This window comes from Lynx rufus, unplaced genomic scaffold (assembly GCF_022079265.1).
Source record: "Lynx rufus isolate CCGP_SWC_20201006 ecotype Redwood Valley unplaced genomic scaffold, mLynRuf1.p SCAF_9, whole genome shotgun sequence".
Classification (NCBI taxonomy): domain Eukaryota; kingdom Metazoa; phylum Chordata; class Mammalia; order Carnivora; family Felidae; genus Lynx; species Lynx rufus.
In genome coordinates this window covers 57335103-57356070 of record NW_025814897.1, presented here as the reverse complement: position 1 = coordinate 57356070, position 20968 = coordinate 57335103, and the positions used below count along the sequence as shown (strand labels likewise).

General features: G+C 44.6%; 1 protein-coding gene across 1 annotated transcript in view; it reads right to left on the bottom strand.

The window, feature by feature from the left end:
• Positions 1 to 311: 311 nt before the first annotated feature.
• XRRA1 (X-ray radiation resistance associated 1) overlaps positions 312 to 20968 on the bottom strand; it is a 61461-nt gene continuing 40804 nt past the window's right edge. Inside the window, exons 12-19 of the mRNA XM_047071428.1 lie at positions 20066 to 20191; positions 8399 to 8492; positions 7569 to 7684; positions 5547 to 5894; positions 2390 to 2588; positions 1505 to 1620; positions 1186 to 1291; positions 312 to 792 (exon numbers count right to left, since the gene is read on the bottom strand). Of these exons, the coding sequence (XP_046927384.1) occupies positions 539 to 792; positions 1186 to 1291; positions 1505 to 1620; positions 2390 to 2588; positions 5547 to 5894; positions 7569 to 7684; positions 8399 to 8492; positions 20066 to 20191 (1359 nt within the window). The 3' untranslated portion in view covers positions 312 to 538. The remainder of the gene's footprint in view (positions 793 to 1185; positions 1292 to 1504; positions 1621 to 2389; positions 2589 to 5546; positions 5895 to 7568; positions 7685 to 8398; positions 8493 to 20065; positions 20192 to 20968) is intronic.

Here is a 20968-nt window from a genome sequence, read left to right as displayed (position 1 = left end):
TCAAAATTGAAAACTGCCCCATAAAAAAAAGCACCTTTTCTGGGGCCTGGAGGCCTCAGTTTTGCCCCCCTACCCCAGCAACACACATACACTTTGTTGGCTGTGGATGGGTTAGTTAACTTCTCTGAGCCTCAGAGTCCGTGCTGCTGCTGTGTTCCATCAGCCCCCTTGTTTTTTCAGCCCAGTGCCGATCGCAGCTCTGTTGGAGATGTGCGACTCAAGCAGGTTTCCTAAAGGATGCGTGTGTCAGCCGGGTGCTCCTCCAGCGTGGCAGCCTGGCCATCTACAAGAAAGCACGTGGACTACCTTGCTCTGTGCACCCACTCTTTATTGCTGCTGGGCCAGGCGCTGGGTCCTGCCTGGCCCGGGGAGGGGAGGTCCTTACCAGTTAGTTCCCCACTCTCTGTGGCCAGCGAGCGAGGCCAAGCCAAGGTTTGAGGCCTGCACCCGGTGCACCCAGCCCCAAGGCGCGGTCCAGGGTGCGGAGCCCTCAGGGAGGGTATGGGGCACAGGCTGGGCACTGCCCCGTGCGCAGACCTTAGTCTTTTGAGTCACTGGCCGTGGGACCCTGGCAGAACTCATCCATGAACTTGAGGAAGCGGCCAAACCTAGGCTGGCCCTCGCTCAGTGCTGGGTGGCCTGGGCGTGATGCTGTGGCCCTGAACACTGTCCGCAGTGAGCAGCGCACCAGTTGCCGGTAGCGTGCCCGAAACTCCTTCAGCAGCCTCTTGGCCTCCAGGTATTGCTTCTGGCTCACCAGCCTCTGCTCAGTCCGCTGGCACAGGACAGCTCCTGCAGGGAGAGAAGCCAGAGGGACACCAAACTCGCTCTGGGTCCCAGCTAGCCCGAAGCAGTGGGGACTGCGTCCAGAGCCCCCCCCCCCCCCCACCCCAGAGAGTGGGACGGTGTGAGAGGAGGATGCTACAGGGACTGAAAATGGCCTCCCCAGCTTGGGGCATTAGGCAGCCAGTGGCGTCCCCTCTGAATTCTACCTCAAGCCTTAGTTCTGGCCTGTAACGTGCTGTGTGACTCCAGGCCCCAGCTTCTCCATCTGCACATGGGGAAGGGCCAGGGCAGATGCTAAGGGCCCTTCCTGCTCTGACATGTCCATGCCGGCTGCCTCCCACCAGCAGATGAGTAAACTTCTGGCCACTGAGGATGGGGACCGGGTGGGCACAGCTATACCTAGTGGAGCCTCTGTAATATTCCGGGGATCCCGCATGCGAATGAGAATGTCATCCAACAGCTGGGCTCGAGTCTTCCGTGGGGGTGGAATGGGGATCCTCTGGGCCTAACATAAGGTAAGAGGAACGTGTCACCACAGTCCGGTGCTCCGCCTCTCCTGGCCTCATCCCCTCATGCAGATGCAGCAACAAGCAGGAGGGCACCTGGGGGCACTGGGAAAGCACAGCCCTCAGAATGTCCTGAGGTGACAGCCACGTCTCTAACTGGGGGTCCTGAGGAGCCACTGGCACACACAACAAGGTGGTGGTTACGCATTTACCCGTTTCTCCTTGGGAACGTAGCGTTTCTGAAGAGTGTCAAGCCTGGGCTTGGAGGAGCGGAACAGCAGCGGGTGCTTCAGCACGTACTGCAGGGCCTGTGTGTTCTTCTGGATTCCTAAGGCAAAAAGGCATGGTTGGGTCAAGGCACTCCTCCTCCACCTACTGAATGTCTCCTCCAACTTCTTCATTCCCCAGTCTCACAGCAGCCCTGGGTGGAAGGATTGGAGAGGCCCCAAGAACACACTGCTTCATCTCTCCCTGATCTGCAGTGCCCGGACCTCCATCATCCATTCCCTGAATAACTGTCCCCTGTGTGCACAGATCCTCATGGAAAAGTAGCACTGACATGGAGAGAAGGAATGACCCTGACATAACGTCGTTAAACACAGTGGGTTATGCCATAGGGACTGGCACCCAAGAGAGCACACAGTCAAGTGCTAGTTCCTCTGAGAGCACAAATATGACTAACACATCAGTGTGAAATAAGGGGCTCCGAGGGAGCACTACCCCCCCCCCCCTTGCCTCAAGTCACATAGAGAGGATTTTGGATGTTCAATTTGGGACTCAGCTGGGCTGGGAAGGAACTCAGGAATCTGGCCAGTCTGGGTGTCTGTTCATCAAACCCTTCCTGGAGACACTTCTCCAACCAGAGCAGCTGGGCCTGGACTGGCTGGAATTGGAAGAGCTGTGGCTCCTGAAAATCCAATGAAGGCCCAGGCCACGGGTCTTGATATGTAAGGCTCCAAACCAGGATATCCTCAGGGGCCCTTTGACAGACACGGAGAGGATAGCATCCCGGTCCTGAAATGAAGCATTAGCTTTGCCCCAACTTGCTCCAGGCTGCAGAGAGGGCCCCTTGCCCTGGAGCCATTCTCCTCACATACCCTTTGGCTCAATAAAGGCTGGATCAGGCTTGGCTGTCAGCAGCTCCTCATAGCCACGATACTTGCTGGGGAGGGAGGCAGATGGGAGCTTCCTCCAAGCCCTCTTTACCTCTCTGGGGGCTGTGCGGGGTGGTCTTTGCTCTTCCTCCTTCACGGCTGAATCATCCTTCTGGTGGATGGAGGAAGGCAACCCACTCACCTGTGACCAAAAGAAAAACGTACTCATTCATTCCATTAACAGACGCCAGCATTAGCTCTGTGCGAGTCCCCATGCTGGGCCCCGTTAAGGGCAAGAACCAAGACTGGGGTGAGAGCAGGCAGATATGAAAGCAGGCAATGATCATGCACCTTGGTAAGTGCAGTAGGAGAATGGAGCACAAAGGTTCTGGGGGAGCCCACAGGAAGCCCTAACCCCGTCTGGGGTGGGGGGTGACTGGGAAGCTCCCTGGAAGAAGAGATGCCTTAACCTGTGCTAAGTCTTGAAGAAGCAGGAGAGCCATCCCCAGGCAGGGTGGGGAGAGGGGTGAGCTACAGGTGATGAGGAGAGAGGGCTGTTGTAGGCAAGGAATAGCGGGGGCCGAGAACCACAGATAAGACGCTGTAAGGTGTATTTGGGGGAGCTCCATATTGGTATTGTTGGGGTTACTGTGAAGAGACGGGCAACTGGAGCAATAAGCAGGCCTCGGATCAGGAAGGACTTTTAAAAGCCAACCTGAGGGGGTTTGTTTTTTCTATTTTTAAAAAACGTTTATTTCTAGAGAGAGAGCTTGCAAGCAGGGGAGAGAGGGGACAGAGAATCTGAAGCAAGTTCCATGCTGACAGCAGAGAGGCTGATGTGGGGCTCAAACCCAGGAACCATGAGATCATGACCTGAGCCGAAGTCGTATGCTTACGTGACTGAGCCACCCAGGCGCCCCTTGTTTTTGTTTTTATTTTCTTTATCCTCACTATGGCAAGCCACAAAAGAGTTTTTAAGGGAGTGAGGGAACATTATCTGAACTCCCATTTTTAGCCTAACCTAATGGTTTTATAAGAAACATATTAATGAAACCTGTATTTAATGTTGGGATATAGTTTATGCCCTTCATTAAAGCCTGTGGCTGAAAAGAAATAGAAAATCTGAACAGACCTGTAACAAGTAGAGACTGAATTAGTAATTGAAACAATTACCACAAAGAAAAGCCAAGGACCAGATGTCTTCACTAGTGAATTCTACCAAACATTTGTTTTTTTTAATTTCAGAGAGAGAGAGAGAGAAAGAAAGAGCGCACGCACACGAATGAGGGAAGCATAGAGGGAGAGAGAGAATCTCCACGCAGAGCCTGACACAGGGCTCCATCCCATGACCCTGGGATTGTGACCTGAGCCAAAATCAAGAACTGGACACTTAACTGACCGAGCCACCCAGGCGCTCCTGTGCCAAACATTTAAAGAATTAACACCAATCCTTCACAAACTCTTACAAAAATTAGGAGAAAGGGGAATACTCCCAGCTCATTCTCTGAGGTCAATATTACCCCAAAACCAAAACTAAGGAAAGACATCACAAAAGGACGATAGAAACCAACATTCCTATGAATGTAACACAAAAATCTTCAAAAAATACTAGCAACCCAAATTGGCAACATATAAAAAAGGACTATATGCCATGATCAAGTGGTATTTACCCCTGGTTTACACGGGTTAGGCAAATGGAAATCAATTAATGTGATTCACCATTTCGATAGATAAAGGACAAAACCCACACAATCATTTCAATAGACACAGAAAAAGCATTTGGTAAAATCTAATGCCCCTTTGTGATTAAAAAAACAAAAACAAAACACTCAATAAACTATGAACAGAACGAAGCTTCCTCAATCTGATAAAGTACATTTATGAAAATCCCACAACTAACATCAGAATTAATGGTGAAAGACTGAAAACTTTTCCCCTTAAGATCAGGAATAAGACCTGTCTGCTTCTTGCCACCTCTATTCAACACTGCACTGGAGGTCACAGCCTGGGCAATTTGACAAGGAAAATAAAGCCTTTTCAGTCACGGTGACCCACAGTTAATTGTCCTACTTTGGCTCCTAGGAAGCTCAGAATTGCATTTTGCAATATACCTCTGTTAGGAGAGCGGCAGAGCATAATGAGCAGGTTAGAGTGACAGAATTATCCTGGGACTCATTTCCTTTCCTGTCTGTATTTTCCTTTCATCCAACTTTCTCAAGTTCATTTTAAAATATTTATTTATACTCTGCTTTGTTCTAAAAGGTTCTGATACAGTTCATAAAGATACTTTTATATTGTATAAATTTGTGTGTCACTCTAAGTCATCTGTAGAATAAGAGATGGATGTACCACTTGGAAAGATCTGGCAGATTGGAAGGGCAAGACTGGAGGTAGGGAGATGAGCAAAGGCAATGGTACAATAATAAAGTTCAAGGAGGCCCTGCCAATGCCTCCAGCCTCATATTTCCCTTTTCTTACGTGTCACCCTTCTGCTGCCCAGACACTGACCCATTTGTGGTTTCTGCACATGCCATTTTAATTTCTTTCCTCTGCAGCCTGCTTCATGTTGTTTGCTCTGCCCAGAACACCCTTCCTGCCCAGGTTCGCACCTTGTTACTGCCTACTCAGCCTGCAAAGCTCAGCTCGTCGGAACCTCTTTCAGGAGCCCTCCTGGTCTGGGCAGAGGATCCCTCTTGCGTCCAGGCTCCCAGCTCCTGGGTTTTCCTCAGTCTTGGCACCGACTTAATGCATTGTTCCTACAATCCAACCCCCACCAGACTGAGGACATCTCGAGGACCTGTATCTCAGCAATCTGTATTCCCAGGATTCAGAGACAGCATCAGAAGTGACATGACTTATGTAGATAGGCAGAGGCAGCAGGAAGCCCTTCTGAAAAATTAGTCAGAACCATGCCCCAGCCAGACCCCAGATGCTGTCTGTGCCACAGGGCCATGACCTGTCCCTTTGGGTACCCCCACCGGAGGCCTTGGCTCAGCAGGTCTCCCAGACGAGCCTGCAGGTCTTGCCAGGGGTGCTTCCTTCTGGTTTCCAGACCTGCCCTGTGCTTACTTCCGGCTGCCTGCAGCAACCCAGCTACACAGTGGTGGTATAGGAGCCTCTGGGAGCTAAGCACAAGGCAAGGGCAGGGGTATCCAGGTACCTGGGTCAAGAATATGGACTCTGTGCTCTTGGTGTCCTCATCTGACAGGTGCTCTGGGCTGAGGTGGCCAGGTCTGTTGCTCTGGTGGGACATGGTCTCTTCACTATGCACAGTAGAGTCAGAGCAGATGGGAGGCAGTGGCACAAAGGGCCGGTGGGACAGGGAAAGGCCCTCCAGGCCCTCGATGGGCATCTCTGGCTCCAGAGGACTGCTTCTGGTGGTGGACAGCTCTTTAGTTGGCGCTGCCTCAGACTCTGGCATCTCCTTTGAGGGAGACTTGATTGTGGGCACGGATAGGTGATGAAGAATCAGAGGCTGCTTTGGCACCTTTGGAACTTGGGTTTTCACCTGTCATGGGAGAAAGGCTGGATTGTTTTGCTTCCTAATCAGAGTCTCTCCTCCTGGACCTCACAAGCCTAAGGCCATTTGGTACAGTGATCAGAGGACTGGGTGAGGGCTCCTAGGGGGAGGGAGGGAGTGAAATCACACTAACTGGGCATCTACAATGTGCCCTATACATGACGGATGTTGCTTTATTTACACCTCAAACTACCCAGTAAATAATTATCTTTATTTTATAAAAGAGAAAACTAGGGCTCAGAGAGGTAAAATGCCTTGTCCAAGGTCACAGAATTATTTGATGGCAGAGCCCGGACTACCTGATTTCCATACTGGGCTCTGGGCTTCATTCTGCATCCCTTATCATATCACTCTGGCTCTCAATAGCCTCATTGTTCTGATCAAGGTTTAACACAGTGCACCTGACCTTCCTCAGGGACTCTTAGGAAAGCCTGTGGGAGATGGTCCTGCACTTTCTGGTAGGCAGCAGCACCAGGCCCCTTTTAGGATGCTGGTTCCCATACCTTAAATGAAGTTTTGCAAGGCAAGTCTTTCTCAGGGTTCAGAACTAAGGAAATAACTTCTTTCCTATTAAAATTCTCAGCTTCCTTAATTAGCAAAAGCCAATCATCTTGGGGGATGAGGATTATAAACTTAGCATCTGGCTCACTCTGCTGGCTGATGGGAACTAGGTAGTCCGATCCTTAGAGGAGGCAACAAACAAGAGGAATATGATGGAAACCTTTTGAATTTCTGTCTATTTCTGGCTTGTAATTTGGCGCTGGTCTAGGGCTGGACAGAAGGTGCAGAGGGGGTGGAAAGGGAATAACTATTTAACTTTGGGGACCAGCAATGCCCAATTCAGCTTTTAGAGCTACAGGAAGGCTAAAGTTCAGGAGGGGAAGCATTTCACAGAAATTTCTGCAATTCTTCAGATGAGGGAGGGAAATGACTTACTTTATGGCATCCCAGAAGGCAAGTCTAAGACCACTGGCTATGGGAGCGTAAGGAAATGCTCTCAACGTAAGGAAATGCTTCCAGAGGCAGAGGCACAAGATGCGTATTCTAGGCTTGGCACAGCCATCCATGACTCCTACAGGTGGCTACTACTTGCATGGATAGTGGCTTGGGGGGTTATAACATTTATTTTTGAAGATTTTATTTTTAAGTAATCTCTACACCCAACTTGGGGCTGAGTGAGTCGAACTCACAACTCTTAGTTTTATGCTTTACCAACTGAACCAGCCAGGCACCTCATAACATATTTTTGTATCTGTTGCTTCATCCAGTCCTCTCAGCAGCTCAGAGAGGCTTAGAGTTGAGAAGATGAAGCTCAGAGAGTGAAGCTCTTGCCCAAGTTCAGGTGGCTGTGGAAAGTGACGAAGCCAGGCTTATCCCTGGGTCTTCAGACTGATTTCTCCCTCACTTCTCCACAGCTCCTTCTTCATGGGGTAGGACTCCATGACATTCACATAGTAGCTTCTACCTACTCTGACACCTGGGTCCCTGTGACCGTAGATGCGTCTGTATGTAACAGACATGGAAAGAAGACAATGCCACTACTACAGACCTAAGGGAAGGAATCCATGAGTGGGAATGGGTTCTCCCTCCCCAGGTCAATTTGCATGCATTAAAATAGGCTCCACTTCCTCTGGGCTTGGCAGTCCTGTCCTGGAAGCTTACCTTCCGAGAGTCCTTCCAAGGCATCAAAATATGATGCTTAGCCTTTACTATCTTCCTTCGAATCAAGTGGATCCCCAGGTGCTCCTGGAGGAAGGTTTTCAGCAATGGAGGGACCCCTGGAGCCACAATGGGGAAGTGAGATTACTATTAGCGGATATTTACTGGGAGCTTCTTAGGTGTCCAGCACTGTTCAAACTGCTGGACATGTATTAACTTACTTCATTTTCAGACCAACCACAGGAGGTAGGTACCTATATTATTCCCATTCAATACGTGAGGAAACCGAGGCACAGACAGGTTAAGAAATTTGCCCAAGATGACAAGGATAGTGAAAAGCAAGGATGAGGACTCTGCTGGTGTCACTCCAGGACCCAGGATTCTAAAGTGCCAACAAGATGCAGCTGCTAATGCAGCACCCAGTATACCCAGGATGCTCTGGGTGGGAGGGCCCTGTACCCCTCCCCAACTGGGAAGTAGGAAATGAGGTCACAGCAGAACTGCTCTACAAAGCAGGGTGTTACTTAAAGATCTCACACAGGATCTAGATAATTCTGTATTCCATTCCCTGCTCTGCCTCTTTATTGCTGTGGGACTTTGATTAGGTTATGAACCTCCTGGATCCTCAGCTTCCTTCACTGTGCACGGGGACAGTGATGCCTGCCACACAGGGCTGCTGTCAGGTAAGCTGGTACAGAGCAGGTGCTCGGCAGTATCTGTGCTTCTCTCCATCTCCAAAGAACCCAGGGCTGGACATTGATGAGGTGGGGCTAAGGGGTGCCCACGCTGCCCCTGGGCACCAGGACGGGGGCGCAGCCTTGCAGGTACCATACCTCGTGTATGGGCCACCAGAGGGTTGTTATGAAAGATGAGCTCGCAGAGAGACGGGAAGAGAGCTACCGGCAGGATGGCATCTTCCTTCGCGATCTGTGAGGAAGGTAGGGAAAAGCTTCAGGTAGACACTGCCCCCCCTCTGCCCAGGTGCTGCCAGTCCCCACACTGTAGGCCGCATGCTTGCTAGGGCTGAGGTGGAGCCGGCTTAGTTATGCTGCTGTGCTCGGACTCAGTTCCGGGCAGCGTCTGTCCCTACGACGTCACCTGCTCACACCCAGAGGACCCTGCCCCACCCCTGTCCAAAATTCCACATCACAGTTTCTTGTTTGAAAGTTAAGAACTGTTTTCCTTTCTCCACACCAGAAATGTAGCCCAGACCAAGTAATGAAGATGTTGGTGACAAAACAGGGACAAACACATATAGCACTTGTCTCACAAGGACTCTGGAAGGTTGGCAGGGCATTGACTCTGACTTCAGGATACAATCTGTCTGACACTTCACCTTCCTCAGTGCAACCTCTACACACCTCAGTCTGTTGACAGCATTCTTGATGATGTCTTTCGTTAAGGCCTGTCCTGGACACTGATCTGGGGAGGGACAGGGGGCAGGCAGTCAGGGGGACCCATTCATCTAAAGGATAAGCAGAGCCAGTAAGGAAGACTTCATGGCTGTCTGTGGCCCAAACGCTGCTCTATCCCCACGAGGCCGGCCTCTGAAGGGCAAAAAATACTCAACCTTTGTTGAGCAGAGTGGCTGGAACATCCTTAGGGAGGGTGTCTATTAGCAACAGAACAGTAACAGAGGGGCCAAGAGTCGGACAGTGGCCTTTCAGATGCCTGGGTATCTAAGGTCAGACTCAGGACCTATGGAAGACAATTAAGGCCTGAGGGCTGCGAGAGAGAGGGCCCTTCAGTTTATCTTTCTCTGGAGCCCCACTTTATTTATTCTTTCATTTGTGTTCATCCAATCAATAAGTATTACTGAATGCCTCCATATGCCAAGCACTAGGTTGGAAATGAGCAAAACGGCTAGAACTCCTGTCCTCAGGAAGCACTGCCTGGTGGGAAACACTCATTGAAGAAGTAGTAACACGAAAGAGGATAGTTCTGAAGCTGTGATTAGTGCCACAAGGGAGGGTGTGTGAAGTCCTCAGGTGATTTGTTCCAATCAGGGAAACAGGGAAGGCTTCCCTGAGATCCAAAGTATGGGGAGGGGGAAATTTGTGAGTGCAGTGGAGAACAGACTGTACGGCACAGAATCCTCTGTATTAACCAAAACAGTTTCCTCTACTTTCTGGGCACACAGCTAGACTGTCTTCTAGCCTCCTAGGCAGCTAGATGTGGTCACAGGACTCTATTCTAGCTGATGCAACCTGGGTAGAAGGGATCATTTCTGGGCAGAGCCCATTTGAAACCTCCTATGTGATCCTCTACATTTCTCATTCCCCTCCTCTGCTCAGCCATCTATCCACCAGATGCAGAGGAGCCAATGAAATCCTCTTAAGGCCCTATGGGATTACAGAACCATAGCCAGAAGGGACCTGGGTCTCCGAAAGACCTGGGAGGCCACCAGCCCATCTGGGATACCTACAATGGATTTTATGAAAGAAATAGACTTTTAACTGTGTGAAGTCACTGAGAATTTAAAGTTTGTTGCAGCAGCTCATGGTACGTGTTCTACCTAACACAGAGAGGAAGTGCTCCATGCAGAGAGCAATGTGTGAGAGGCCTCACAGCAAGGAGGAGGAAAGCCTGTTAGAGGGATATAAAGAAGGCCAGTGTGATTAATAGCAGACAGAAAATGAGGCTGGACATGCAAATAGGGGTCAGACAAAAGCTAGAAAGATCTTGGTCTTTGAGAACCTAATATGTGGATTTTCAGAAATATGAGGACCTAAATATGACAAGAGTCGGTAACAGGTTAGATATGCATGGTGAGGAGGGATGTAGAGGAGAGAGAAATATCAAGGATGACAGCCACATTTTGGCTTGAGTGAGCCACATGCATGATGGAGCTATTCTCCAAGATACAGGGCAAGGAAAGAAACTCAAATTTGAAGCTCATTAATTCACTTGGATATGTGTACTATGGAGGTACCTTTCAGACCTCCCAGTAGAGATTCAGGTAGGCAACGAATACCCTAGTCTAGAGTACATAGGGCACAAGGGGTCTGTACTGGAATTATAAATTTGTGAGCCACTGTTAATTGGCCCTGTGGGTACGTGAAGCCATCCCTAGGGAGAGAGTACAGAGTGATTAAAAGAGAAGGGACAAGGAGCAGGCCTTAAGCAACTCTAACATTTGGTCATCTAGATCTAGACCAGGACTTGGCAAACCTTTTCTGTCAAGGACCAGAGAGTAAATGTTTCAGGCTTTACAGGCCTTAACATGTCAGTTGCAACTACTCAACTGTGCTGTTGTAGCACAAAAACAGCCAGAGACAACTCATAAATAAGTGTGGTGGCTCTTTTCCAATAAAACTTTAGTTATGGACTATGAAATTTGGATTTCATGTAATTTTAATATGTCATGAAGTATTATCCTTCTTTCGATTTTTTTCAACCATTTAAAAATATAAGAATCAATCTTAGCTTGAAGGCTGTACAAAAACCAAGGTCAGCAGATAACACCTGTGGGCCAAATCTGTCTCCCCCCCAATCTGTTTAATAAAGTTTCATCAGAACACTGTCATGCTCCTTGAAAAAAGCATAGAAGACAGCAGAGAATGTATTGCTGCAGAGCTCAAAGACCTAAGAAATAGTCACGATGAATTAAGAAATGTTGTAAATGAGATGCAAAATAAACTAGATGCAGTGACAGCAAGGATGGAAGAAGCAGAGGAGAGAATAGGTGAAACAGAAGATAAAGTTATGGAAAATGATCAAGCTGAAAAAAAGAGGGAAAAGGAAATTATTGGACCATGAGGGGAGAATTAGAGACCTAAGTGATTCATTGAAACAAAATATATCCATATCATAGGAGTTCCAGAAGAAGAAGAGAGAAAGGGGCAGAAGGTTTATTTGAGCAAATTATAGCTGAGAACTTCCCTAATCTGGGGAAGGAAACAGGCATCCAAGTCCAAGAGGCACAGAGAACTCCCTTCAAAATCAACAACAGGTCAACACCACAATGTATCATAGTGGAAATAATAAAATACAAAGATAAAGAGAGAATTCTGAAAGCAGTGAGGGACAAATGGGCCTTATCCTACAAGGATAGACACATAAGGATAGTAGTAGACCTGTCCACTGAAACTTGGTAGGCCAGAAGGGAGTGGCAGAAAATATTCAATGCTCTGAATAGGAAAAATATTCAGCCAAGAATCCTTTATCCAGCAAGGCTATCATTCAGAATAGAAGGAAACATAAAGGCTTCCAGACAAACAAAAACTAAAGGAGTTTGTGTCCACTAAACCAGCCCTGCAGGAGATCCTAAGAGGGACTCTGTGAGCAGAAAGTAGCAAAGACTACAAAGGACCAGAGACATCACCACAAGCGTGAAATCTACCGATAACATAATGACACGAAATCCGTATCTTTCAATTAATCACTCTGAATGTAGATGAACTAAATGCCCCAATCAAAAGACACAGGGTATCAGAATGAATTAAAACAAACAAAAAACAAACAAACAAACAAAAAACAAGATTCGTCTATATGCTGACTACAAAAGACTCATTATAGACCTGAGGACAGCTGCAGATTGAAAGTGAGGGGATGGAGAACAATCTATCATGCTACTGGACAGCAAAAGAAAACCAGAGTAGCCATACTTCTGTCAGACAAGCTGGATTTTAAAACAAAGACTGTAATAAGAGATGAAGAAGGGCATTCTATCATAATTAAGGGGGATATCCATCAAGAAGAGCTAACAATTGTAAATGTTTATGCCCCCAATGTGAAAGCACCCAAATATATACATCAGTTAATCACAAACATAAGTAAATGTATAGACATTAATACCATGATTGTAGGGGAGTTTAATGCTCCACTTACAACAATGGACTGAATGACACATTGGACCAGATGGACTTAACAGATATAGTTAGAACTTTTCATCCAAAAGCAGAATACACATTCTTCTTGAGTGCACATGGAATATTCTCCAAAAAGATTACATACTGGGTCACAAAATAAAAAAGGATTGAGATCATACCATGCATATTTTCAGATCACAACACTATGAAACTTGAAATCAACCACAAGGAAAATCTGGAAAGTCCCCAAATACATGGAGGTTAAAGAACATCCTACTAAAGAATGCATGGGTCAACCAGGAAATTAAAGAAGAAATTAGAAAATATATGGAAGAAATGAAAATGAAAACATGACAGACCAAACCCTTTGGGATGAAGTAAAGGCAGTTCTACGAGGAAAATACATTGTAATTCAGGCCTATCTCAAGAAGCAAGAAAGGCCCCAAATACACCACCCAACCTTACACCTAAAGGAACTAGAATAGAAAGGAGCAGCAAAGAAAGCCCAAAGCCAGCAGAAGAGAAATAATGAAGATTAGAGCAGAAATAAACAAGATAGAATCCAAAATCAAACAAACAAACAAACAACCCAGAACAGATAAATGAATCTTAGAACTGGTTTTTTGAAAGAATAAACAAAATTGATAAATGCCTAGCCAGACCTCTCAAAAAGAAAAGAGAGAGGACCCAAATAGATAAAAATCACAAATGAAAGAGGAAAGATCATAACCAACACTAGAGAAATACAATTATTAGAGAATACTATTAAAAATTATATGCCAACAAATTTGAAAATCTGGAAGAAATGGACAAATTCCTAGACACCCACACACTACCAAAACTCAAAAGGGAAGAAACAGAAAATTTGAACAGGCCCATGACCAGCAAAGAAATTGAATGGATTATCAAAAATCTCCCAACAAATTAAGAATCCTGGGCAGGATGGCTTCCCAGGGGAATTTTACCAGACATTTAAAGCAGAGTTAATACCTATTCTTCTCAAGGTGTTTCCAAAAAATAGAAACAGAAGGAAAGCTTCCAGACTCATTCTATGAAGTCAGCATTGCCTTGATTCCCAAACCAGACAAAGACCCCACTAAAAAGGAGAATTACAGGCCAATATCCCTGATGAATATAGATGTAAAAATTCTCAACATGAACTAGCAAATCAAATTCAACAGTACATTAAAGGAGTCATTCACCATGATCAAGTGGGATTCATTCCTGGGCTGCAGGGCTGGTTTAATATTTGCAAATCAATCAATGTGATACATCACATTAATAGAAGAAAGAATAAGAACCATATGATCCTGTCAATAGATGTAGAAAAAGTATTTGACAAAATATAGCATCCTTTCTTAATAAAAACCCTCAAGAAAGTCAGGACAGAAGGAATATAACATCATAAAAGCCATATATGAAAGGCACACAGCTAATACCTTCCTCAGTGGGGAAAACTGAGAGCTTTCCCCCTGAAATCAGGAACATGGCAGGGATGTCCACTCTCCCCACTGTTGTTTTGTTTAACACAGTGTTGGAAGCCCTAGCCTCAGCAATCAGACAACACAAAGAAATAAAAGGCATCCAAATTGGCAAAGAGGTCAAATTCACTCTTTGCAGATGACATGATACTCTACGTGGAAAACCTGAAAAGACTCCACCAAAAAACTTCTCGAACTGGTATATGAATTCAGCAAAGGTGCAGGATATAAAATCAATGCATAGAAATCGGTTGCTTTCCTGTACACCAATAACAAAGCAACAGAAAGAGAAATCAAGGAATTGATTCCATTTACAGTTGCTCTAAAATATATGAAATACCTAGGAATAAACCTAACCAAAGAGGTAAAAGATCTGTATGCTGAAAACTATGGAAAACTTATGAAATAAATTGAAAAAGACACAAAGAAATGGAAAAATATTCCATGCTCATGAATTGGAAGAACAAATATTGTTAAAGTGTCGATACTACCCAAAGCAATCTACACATTCAATACAATCCCAACAAACAGCACCAGCATTCTTCTCAAAGCTAGAACAAATAATCCTAAAATTTGTATGGAACCATAAAAGACCCCAAATAGCCAAAGTTATGTACATTGAAAAAGAAAACCAAAGCTGGAGGCATCACAATCCCAGACTTTAGCCTGTGTTACAAAACTATAATCATCAAGACAGTATGGTATTGGCACAAAAACAGACACACAGATCAATGGAATAGAATAGAGAACCCAAAAATGGACCCACAAATATATTGCCAACTAATCTTTGACAAAGCAGGAAAGAGTATCCAATGGAAAAAAGACAGTCTCTTTAGCAAATAGTGGTGGGAGAACTGGACAGCAACATGCAGAAAAATGAACCTGGACCACTTTCTTACACCATACACAAAAATAGATTCAAAACAAATGAAAGACCTAAATGTGAGACAGGAAACCATCAAAATCCTACAGGAGATAACAGGCAACAACCTCTTTGACTTCAGCCACAGCAACTTTTTTTTTTTCTTTTTTTTTAGCAACTTCTTATTTGACATGTCTCCAGAGGCAAGGGAAACAAAAGCAAAAATGAACTATTGGGACCTCATCAAGATAAAAATCTTCTGGGGGAGCCTGGGTGGCGCAGTCGGTTAAGCGTCCGACTTCAGCCAGGTCACGATCTCACGGTCCGTGGGTTCGAGCCGCGCGTCAGGCTCTGGGCTGATGGCTCGGAGCCTGGAGCCTGTTTCCGATTCTGTGTCTCCCTCTCTCTCTGCCCCTCCCCCATTCATGCTCTGTCTCTCTCCGTCCCAAAAATAAAAAAATAAAAAAACGTTGAAAAAAAAATTAAAAAAAAAAAAAAGATAAAAATCTTCTGTATGGCGAAGGAAACAATCAACAAAACTAAAAGGCAACTAATGGAATAGGAGAAGATATTTTCAAATTACATATTTGATAAAGGGTTAGTACCCAAAATCTACAAAGAACTTACCAAACTCAATACCCGAAAAACAAATAAGCCAGTGAAGAAATGGGCAGAAGACATGAATAGACACTTTTCCAAAGACGACATCCAGATGGCTAACAGATACATGAAAAGATGCTCAACATCACTCATCATCAGGGAAATACAAATCAAAACCACACTAGGATACCACCTCATGCTGGTAGAGAGACTAAAATGAACAACTCAGGAAACAACAGAGATTGGTGAGGATGTGGAGAAAGGGGAACCATCTTGCACCATTGGTGGGAATGCAAACTGGTGCAGCTACTCTGGAAAACACTGTGAAGGTTCCTCAAAAAAATAAAAATAGAACTACCTACCTTATGGCCCAGCAATAGGACTACTAGGAATTTATCCAAAGAATTCAGGAGTGATGATTTCGTAGGGGTGCATGTACCCCAATGTTTACAGCAGCACAATCAACAATAACCAAATTATGGAAAGAGCTCAAATGGAATACTACTCGGTGATGAAAAAGAATGAAATCTTGCCATTTACAACAATCTGGATGGAACTGTAGGGTATTAAGCTAAGTGAAATAAGTCATTCAGAGAATGACAGATATCATTTGATTTCACTCATATGTGGAATTTGAGAAACTTAACAGATTACCATAGGGAAAGGGAAGGAAAATTAAGATACAAACAGAGAGGAAGGCAAACCATAAGAGATTCTTAAATACAGAGAACAAACTGAGGATTGATGGGGGTTGGAGGTTGAGGAGTGCAGAAAATGGGTGATGAGCATTGAGGAGGGCACTTGCTGGGATGAGTCCTGGGTGTTGTATACAAGTGATGAATCATGGAAATCTACTCCTGAAGCCAAGACTTCACTGTATGTTAGCTAACTTGACAATACATAAATTAAAAAAAAAAAAAACAAAACATCCATTTACATACTGCCTTTGTTCTACAAGGACAGAGTTGAGTAGTTGGGACAGAGTATTATATTTATCTGGCCCTTTATAGAAAACACTTGCTGACTTCTTATCTAGACTCTAGAGAAGGAGGGAAAGGGGGATGAAGCTACAAAGAAGCCTAATATGTGTTCATAAATAACTATAAAATGGTGGCTAAAGTGGGTACAGAGTCTCTTATATGCAAAACAGGTGGTCAAGAAGCAGTCACAACAGAATGGGGGAGGGAAAATTAAATTGAATTTTGTCAGGATGCAAAATTCCACCTATCCAAATCAGGTGACTAAAAAGTTGAAGAAAGTTATAATTAAAACTGGTAGAAAGCTGAAAGATACCCAAGGCATGTATGTCATATTTTCTGTGAAATTGAGTCCCAGCTAAAAGATATGGGTTTGGGATTCTGGCTGATATAGTGAGAAGAATTTGGCCACCAGATAGGATAGCTAGCCTATCCCCACAAGGTGAGTTGAATGCCCCTGAAAATAAACTCGGGCTCCAGGGACAACTTAAAGTTTCTATCCAATTTCATTGGGTTAAGGCAAATAGAGCTTAATCTGTCAAATTTATGAACTAAGGAAATATTAGTTAAAGGTTGAGTTAAAGTGATTGCTTTACTTTTGGCACAAACTTACTAGATTACTGAGTGGATATTCTAGATGTTTAAGTTCTGTTTGAATGCAGAACTGGTTTTAAAATTTGTAACTGTAATAAATTGAATATTAATTTCAACACAGGTAGCATGAGTATTCCTTGACATGATCAAAACATCATTCATTTATCAAACTTACTGAGTAACTATCATGTATCAGGTGCTATTCTAGATGATGAGGATATAGTTGTAAGCAAAACAAAGTCCTGGCTCTCAAACAAACCTACATTCTGGCAGTAGACAACTGGTAATAAAGAAAAAGATATATAATATGCTAGGTGATAATTATTATAAAGAAAAATATAATTTAAAACTCAAGTGAGCATGTAGAAAATGTACGCATGTATTGCTCCTCTCCTTAACAACAAGAAAAAAGACAGAATAGCCTATAACATCATAACTTTCTTGCATCTACCAGAGAGCTAAGGTCTCAGGGCAATCATGTGGCCTGAAACCTCAGGAAAGACAAACACCTCCAAGGAGAGATGGGACACGGGACTGGCTCACATGTGGCAGAACATGGGAGGAAGAGATGGCAAGTGCTATACAAGCAATTGGGAAGAAATCAGCTCACCATTTTAATGGCCCACTAAAGGCTAAGTGTGGGCTAGAGTAGAACTTCTGAGAGCTACAGACAGAAGGAGAATTCATGGCTGTTTGTACGCAAAAGACTGGACCCAGGGAATGAGACTGGAGAGAGCCGTCTCCAGGGTGTGGGCCTGGAGGAAGAGAGCGGCTGCCAAGGTCAGAAAGGCAGCCAACCCTCTGCCTGGTGAACAAAGGCCTTAAGTTTCTGAGGAAGGTCAGAAAAACCTGTCGGGCCCAGGGTCCTACATCTGGGGGAGGGAAAAAATTAAAACCCGCTGTTCTGAGATTGAGGCAGGAAACCAACCTGGGCCCACGACCTGAGAGGTCTCCGACTGCTTGCAGGGGACTGGATCGCTAAGAAGGTCCATCCTACAGACACAGGAACCCAGCATCCTCTTAAGACTGGGACTGGACCCTCCCCTTGGCCCTCAACCACCAGAAGAGCAAGCACTAAGTAACCAGCACAAGCAGTCTCCTGCTGGGTGAGAGGAACACAAGTGTGGAGATAATCCATGTGAAGTGTAGGAGCACGGGGAAGACTGTGAGCTGAGTACAGAATAGGAACACAGAGAAAAACACTCTGGCCTCCCAGCAAGACCCAACTATATGCTGTCCCAAAGAGATGGACTGGAAATACAAAGCTATAAGGAGGTTGAAAGTAAAAGGATAGAAAGAGACTATGCAATTAGCAAGCATTAAGAAAGCTGTGTATCCATGTTAAAATCAGACAAAACAGCAAGACAAGAAATTTTGTTCAAGGCACAGGGAGACAAGTCATAATAATAAAAGGATCGACACATCAGGTAGAGATAAAAATTCTAAATGTTTATGTACGTGATAGTAAAACTTCAAAATACATGAAGCAAAAACTGACAGAATTAAGGAGAGAAATAAACAGATCCACAATCTAACTGGAGATTTTAACATGCTGTTCTCGATAACTGATAAAATGAAGAGACAATAGTACAGAAATGATCTCAGTGATACTACCAACCACCTTAATGTAATTGATATTTATAGAACACTATCCCCCAAAGTACAGAATACACATTTTTTAAGTGCATAGAGAACATGCACCAAGATAGCATATAGGATGGGACACACAACAAGTTTCCATAAATGTCAGAAGAATGAAATCTTGCAGGTTATGTTATCTGACCACAACAGAATTAAATTAGAAATAATAAATATGAGACATCTAGAAGATCTCCATATATTTGGAAATTAAGCATCTCACTTATCTAAACCAGTGGGTAAATAAATCAAAACAAAAAGTGAAAAAGTTTAACAAAATGAAAATAAAAACACAAATTACCATTTGTAGGATGCAGCTAAAACAGTGCTTAGAGAAGAAGTTTATAGCTTTACATGCTTATATTAAAAAGAAGAAAAAGGTCTAAATCAATGATCTAAAATTACACTATAGAGGGAAACAAAAAAGAGGAGCAAACTAAACTCATGTGAATAGGGCAGAAATCAAGTTATGAGCAGAAATTAATGAAATGGGAAAAGAGATAAGTAGAGAAATCCAGTGAAACCAGCAGCTGGTTTTTTTTTAAGTCAAAAAAAGGGATAACTTCTAACTATTTTGGATCAATAGAAGACACAAATGACCAATTTCAAGAATGAGAGGGGACCCATAATACATCTATGGGCCACTGATTTTTGACAAGGGTGAGAAGACCATTCAATGGAGAAAGAATAGTCTTTTCAATAAATGGTGCTAAGGAAACTACATATCCACATACAAAAGAATGAGGTTTGACCCCTATCTCATACCACATCTCAAGATTAACTCAAAATGAATCAAAGACCTGAATTTCAAAGCTAAAATTATAAAACTCTTAGGAAGAAACACTTGAAGAATTTGGCTGTACCAACTGCTTGCCTTAGAAGGAGTGTAAGCAGAGTTCCTTCAAAGTTGCCTACACTTCAGACTTGAGTAGAGCTCAGTTGGTGGGGTTTACAGAAGTCAAACAGAACATGGATATTGGAAAAATATGTTACCATAAAACATGCAGGAGAAACATGTTAAATGTGTCCCATGGACTTTACATCTGCTGTTCCTATAAGCTAGAATATTTCTCACTTCACTCCTCCTCACACTTCACCTCATTAAACTGATAAAGCACCGCTCTCTCAAGAACCTTTCCTGATCCCAAATACTAGGTTAGACTACCCCTGTCATATACTTCATAGCACTTTGAATTTCTTCATAACACTATGCATGCTTATACTGAGACTATTTGTGCTATATCAGTCTTCCCTATGGGTGACAAGCTCCAAAAGGCAAGCGGCCCAATCTTTCTTTGAGCTGCTGTATACCTAGTATCTAGCATAGAGCCTGGCACGTGGTATTAGATAAATATCTGGGACTGAATGGATGGACTTCTGCCTTGGCCTACACTCTCCACTTCTCCCACCCTGAGAATTCCTGAGCTCACATATCTGTAATGCAGGGAACTCTAAGGCTGGCCTTCAGGCCAGAGCAGATAGCATCCCATCCTCCCATCTGTGCCCCTGAAGAAATAGGCAGAGAGCAGAGAGTCACCTTGTTGTAGGCCAGGCTAAGGTACCTCAGCTCTGGAAAGGGCGGGGCCAGCGTCTGGTTTCTGGCCTTCAGTGACTTCACGGGAAGAATCTTGAATATGGGAGGAAGTGCACATACCTTGGTTTCCTTAGAAGGAAAAAAAGGTCTATGTCAAAATGTCCCAAAGATAAGAAGCTGAATGCTGCCAAGACATTCTAGAGAGGGTTGGCCAAAAGAGGCATCTAGGGTCACAACGGGAGATGTTACCAAGGGCCCAGAGTTCTGGCTTCAAGTTCTCTGAGGTCACATGATGAGCTGATTCTCTGGCCCCCAAAGTTCCAGTTTCAAGTTCTATGAGGCCAAATGACAATACAGCAGTGGTGTAGGCTTAGAGGTTTTTTGCCCCTACCTCTCACTTTCTGCCCTTTGGCAGCTTATTCTGAAATGGCCCTTCTCTACAGTTGGGCTAAAATTTCTGCAAATGGCAAAAGGACAGGTGCTTGCATTTTATTATTTTTTAAAAAAATTTTTAACATTTATTTATTTTTGAGAAAGAGAGAGAGAGAGACAAAGACAGAGCATAACCAGGGCAGAGGCAGAGAGAGAGGGAGACAGAGAATCCGAAGCAGGCTCCAGGCTCTGGGCTGTCAGCACAGAGTCCGACACAGGGCTTGAACCCACGGACTGTGAGATCATGACCTGAGCCGAAGTCGGATGCTCAACCGGCTGAGCCACCCAGATACCCCAATATTTTAAAGTAGACTTTTCCTAGTGGGGAGATGGAGAGCAGGAGTAACCTGAGCCTGTTAGGCTAGCTCACATCCTACTGTGGAGGCTCTTCATTCCAGGATAAATCAATAGCTAAGTCCTGGAGGACTTCAAGCAGGCCTCCGGGCCTGAATGTGGCCTGTTGCATCTGGGTCA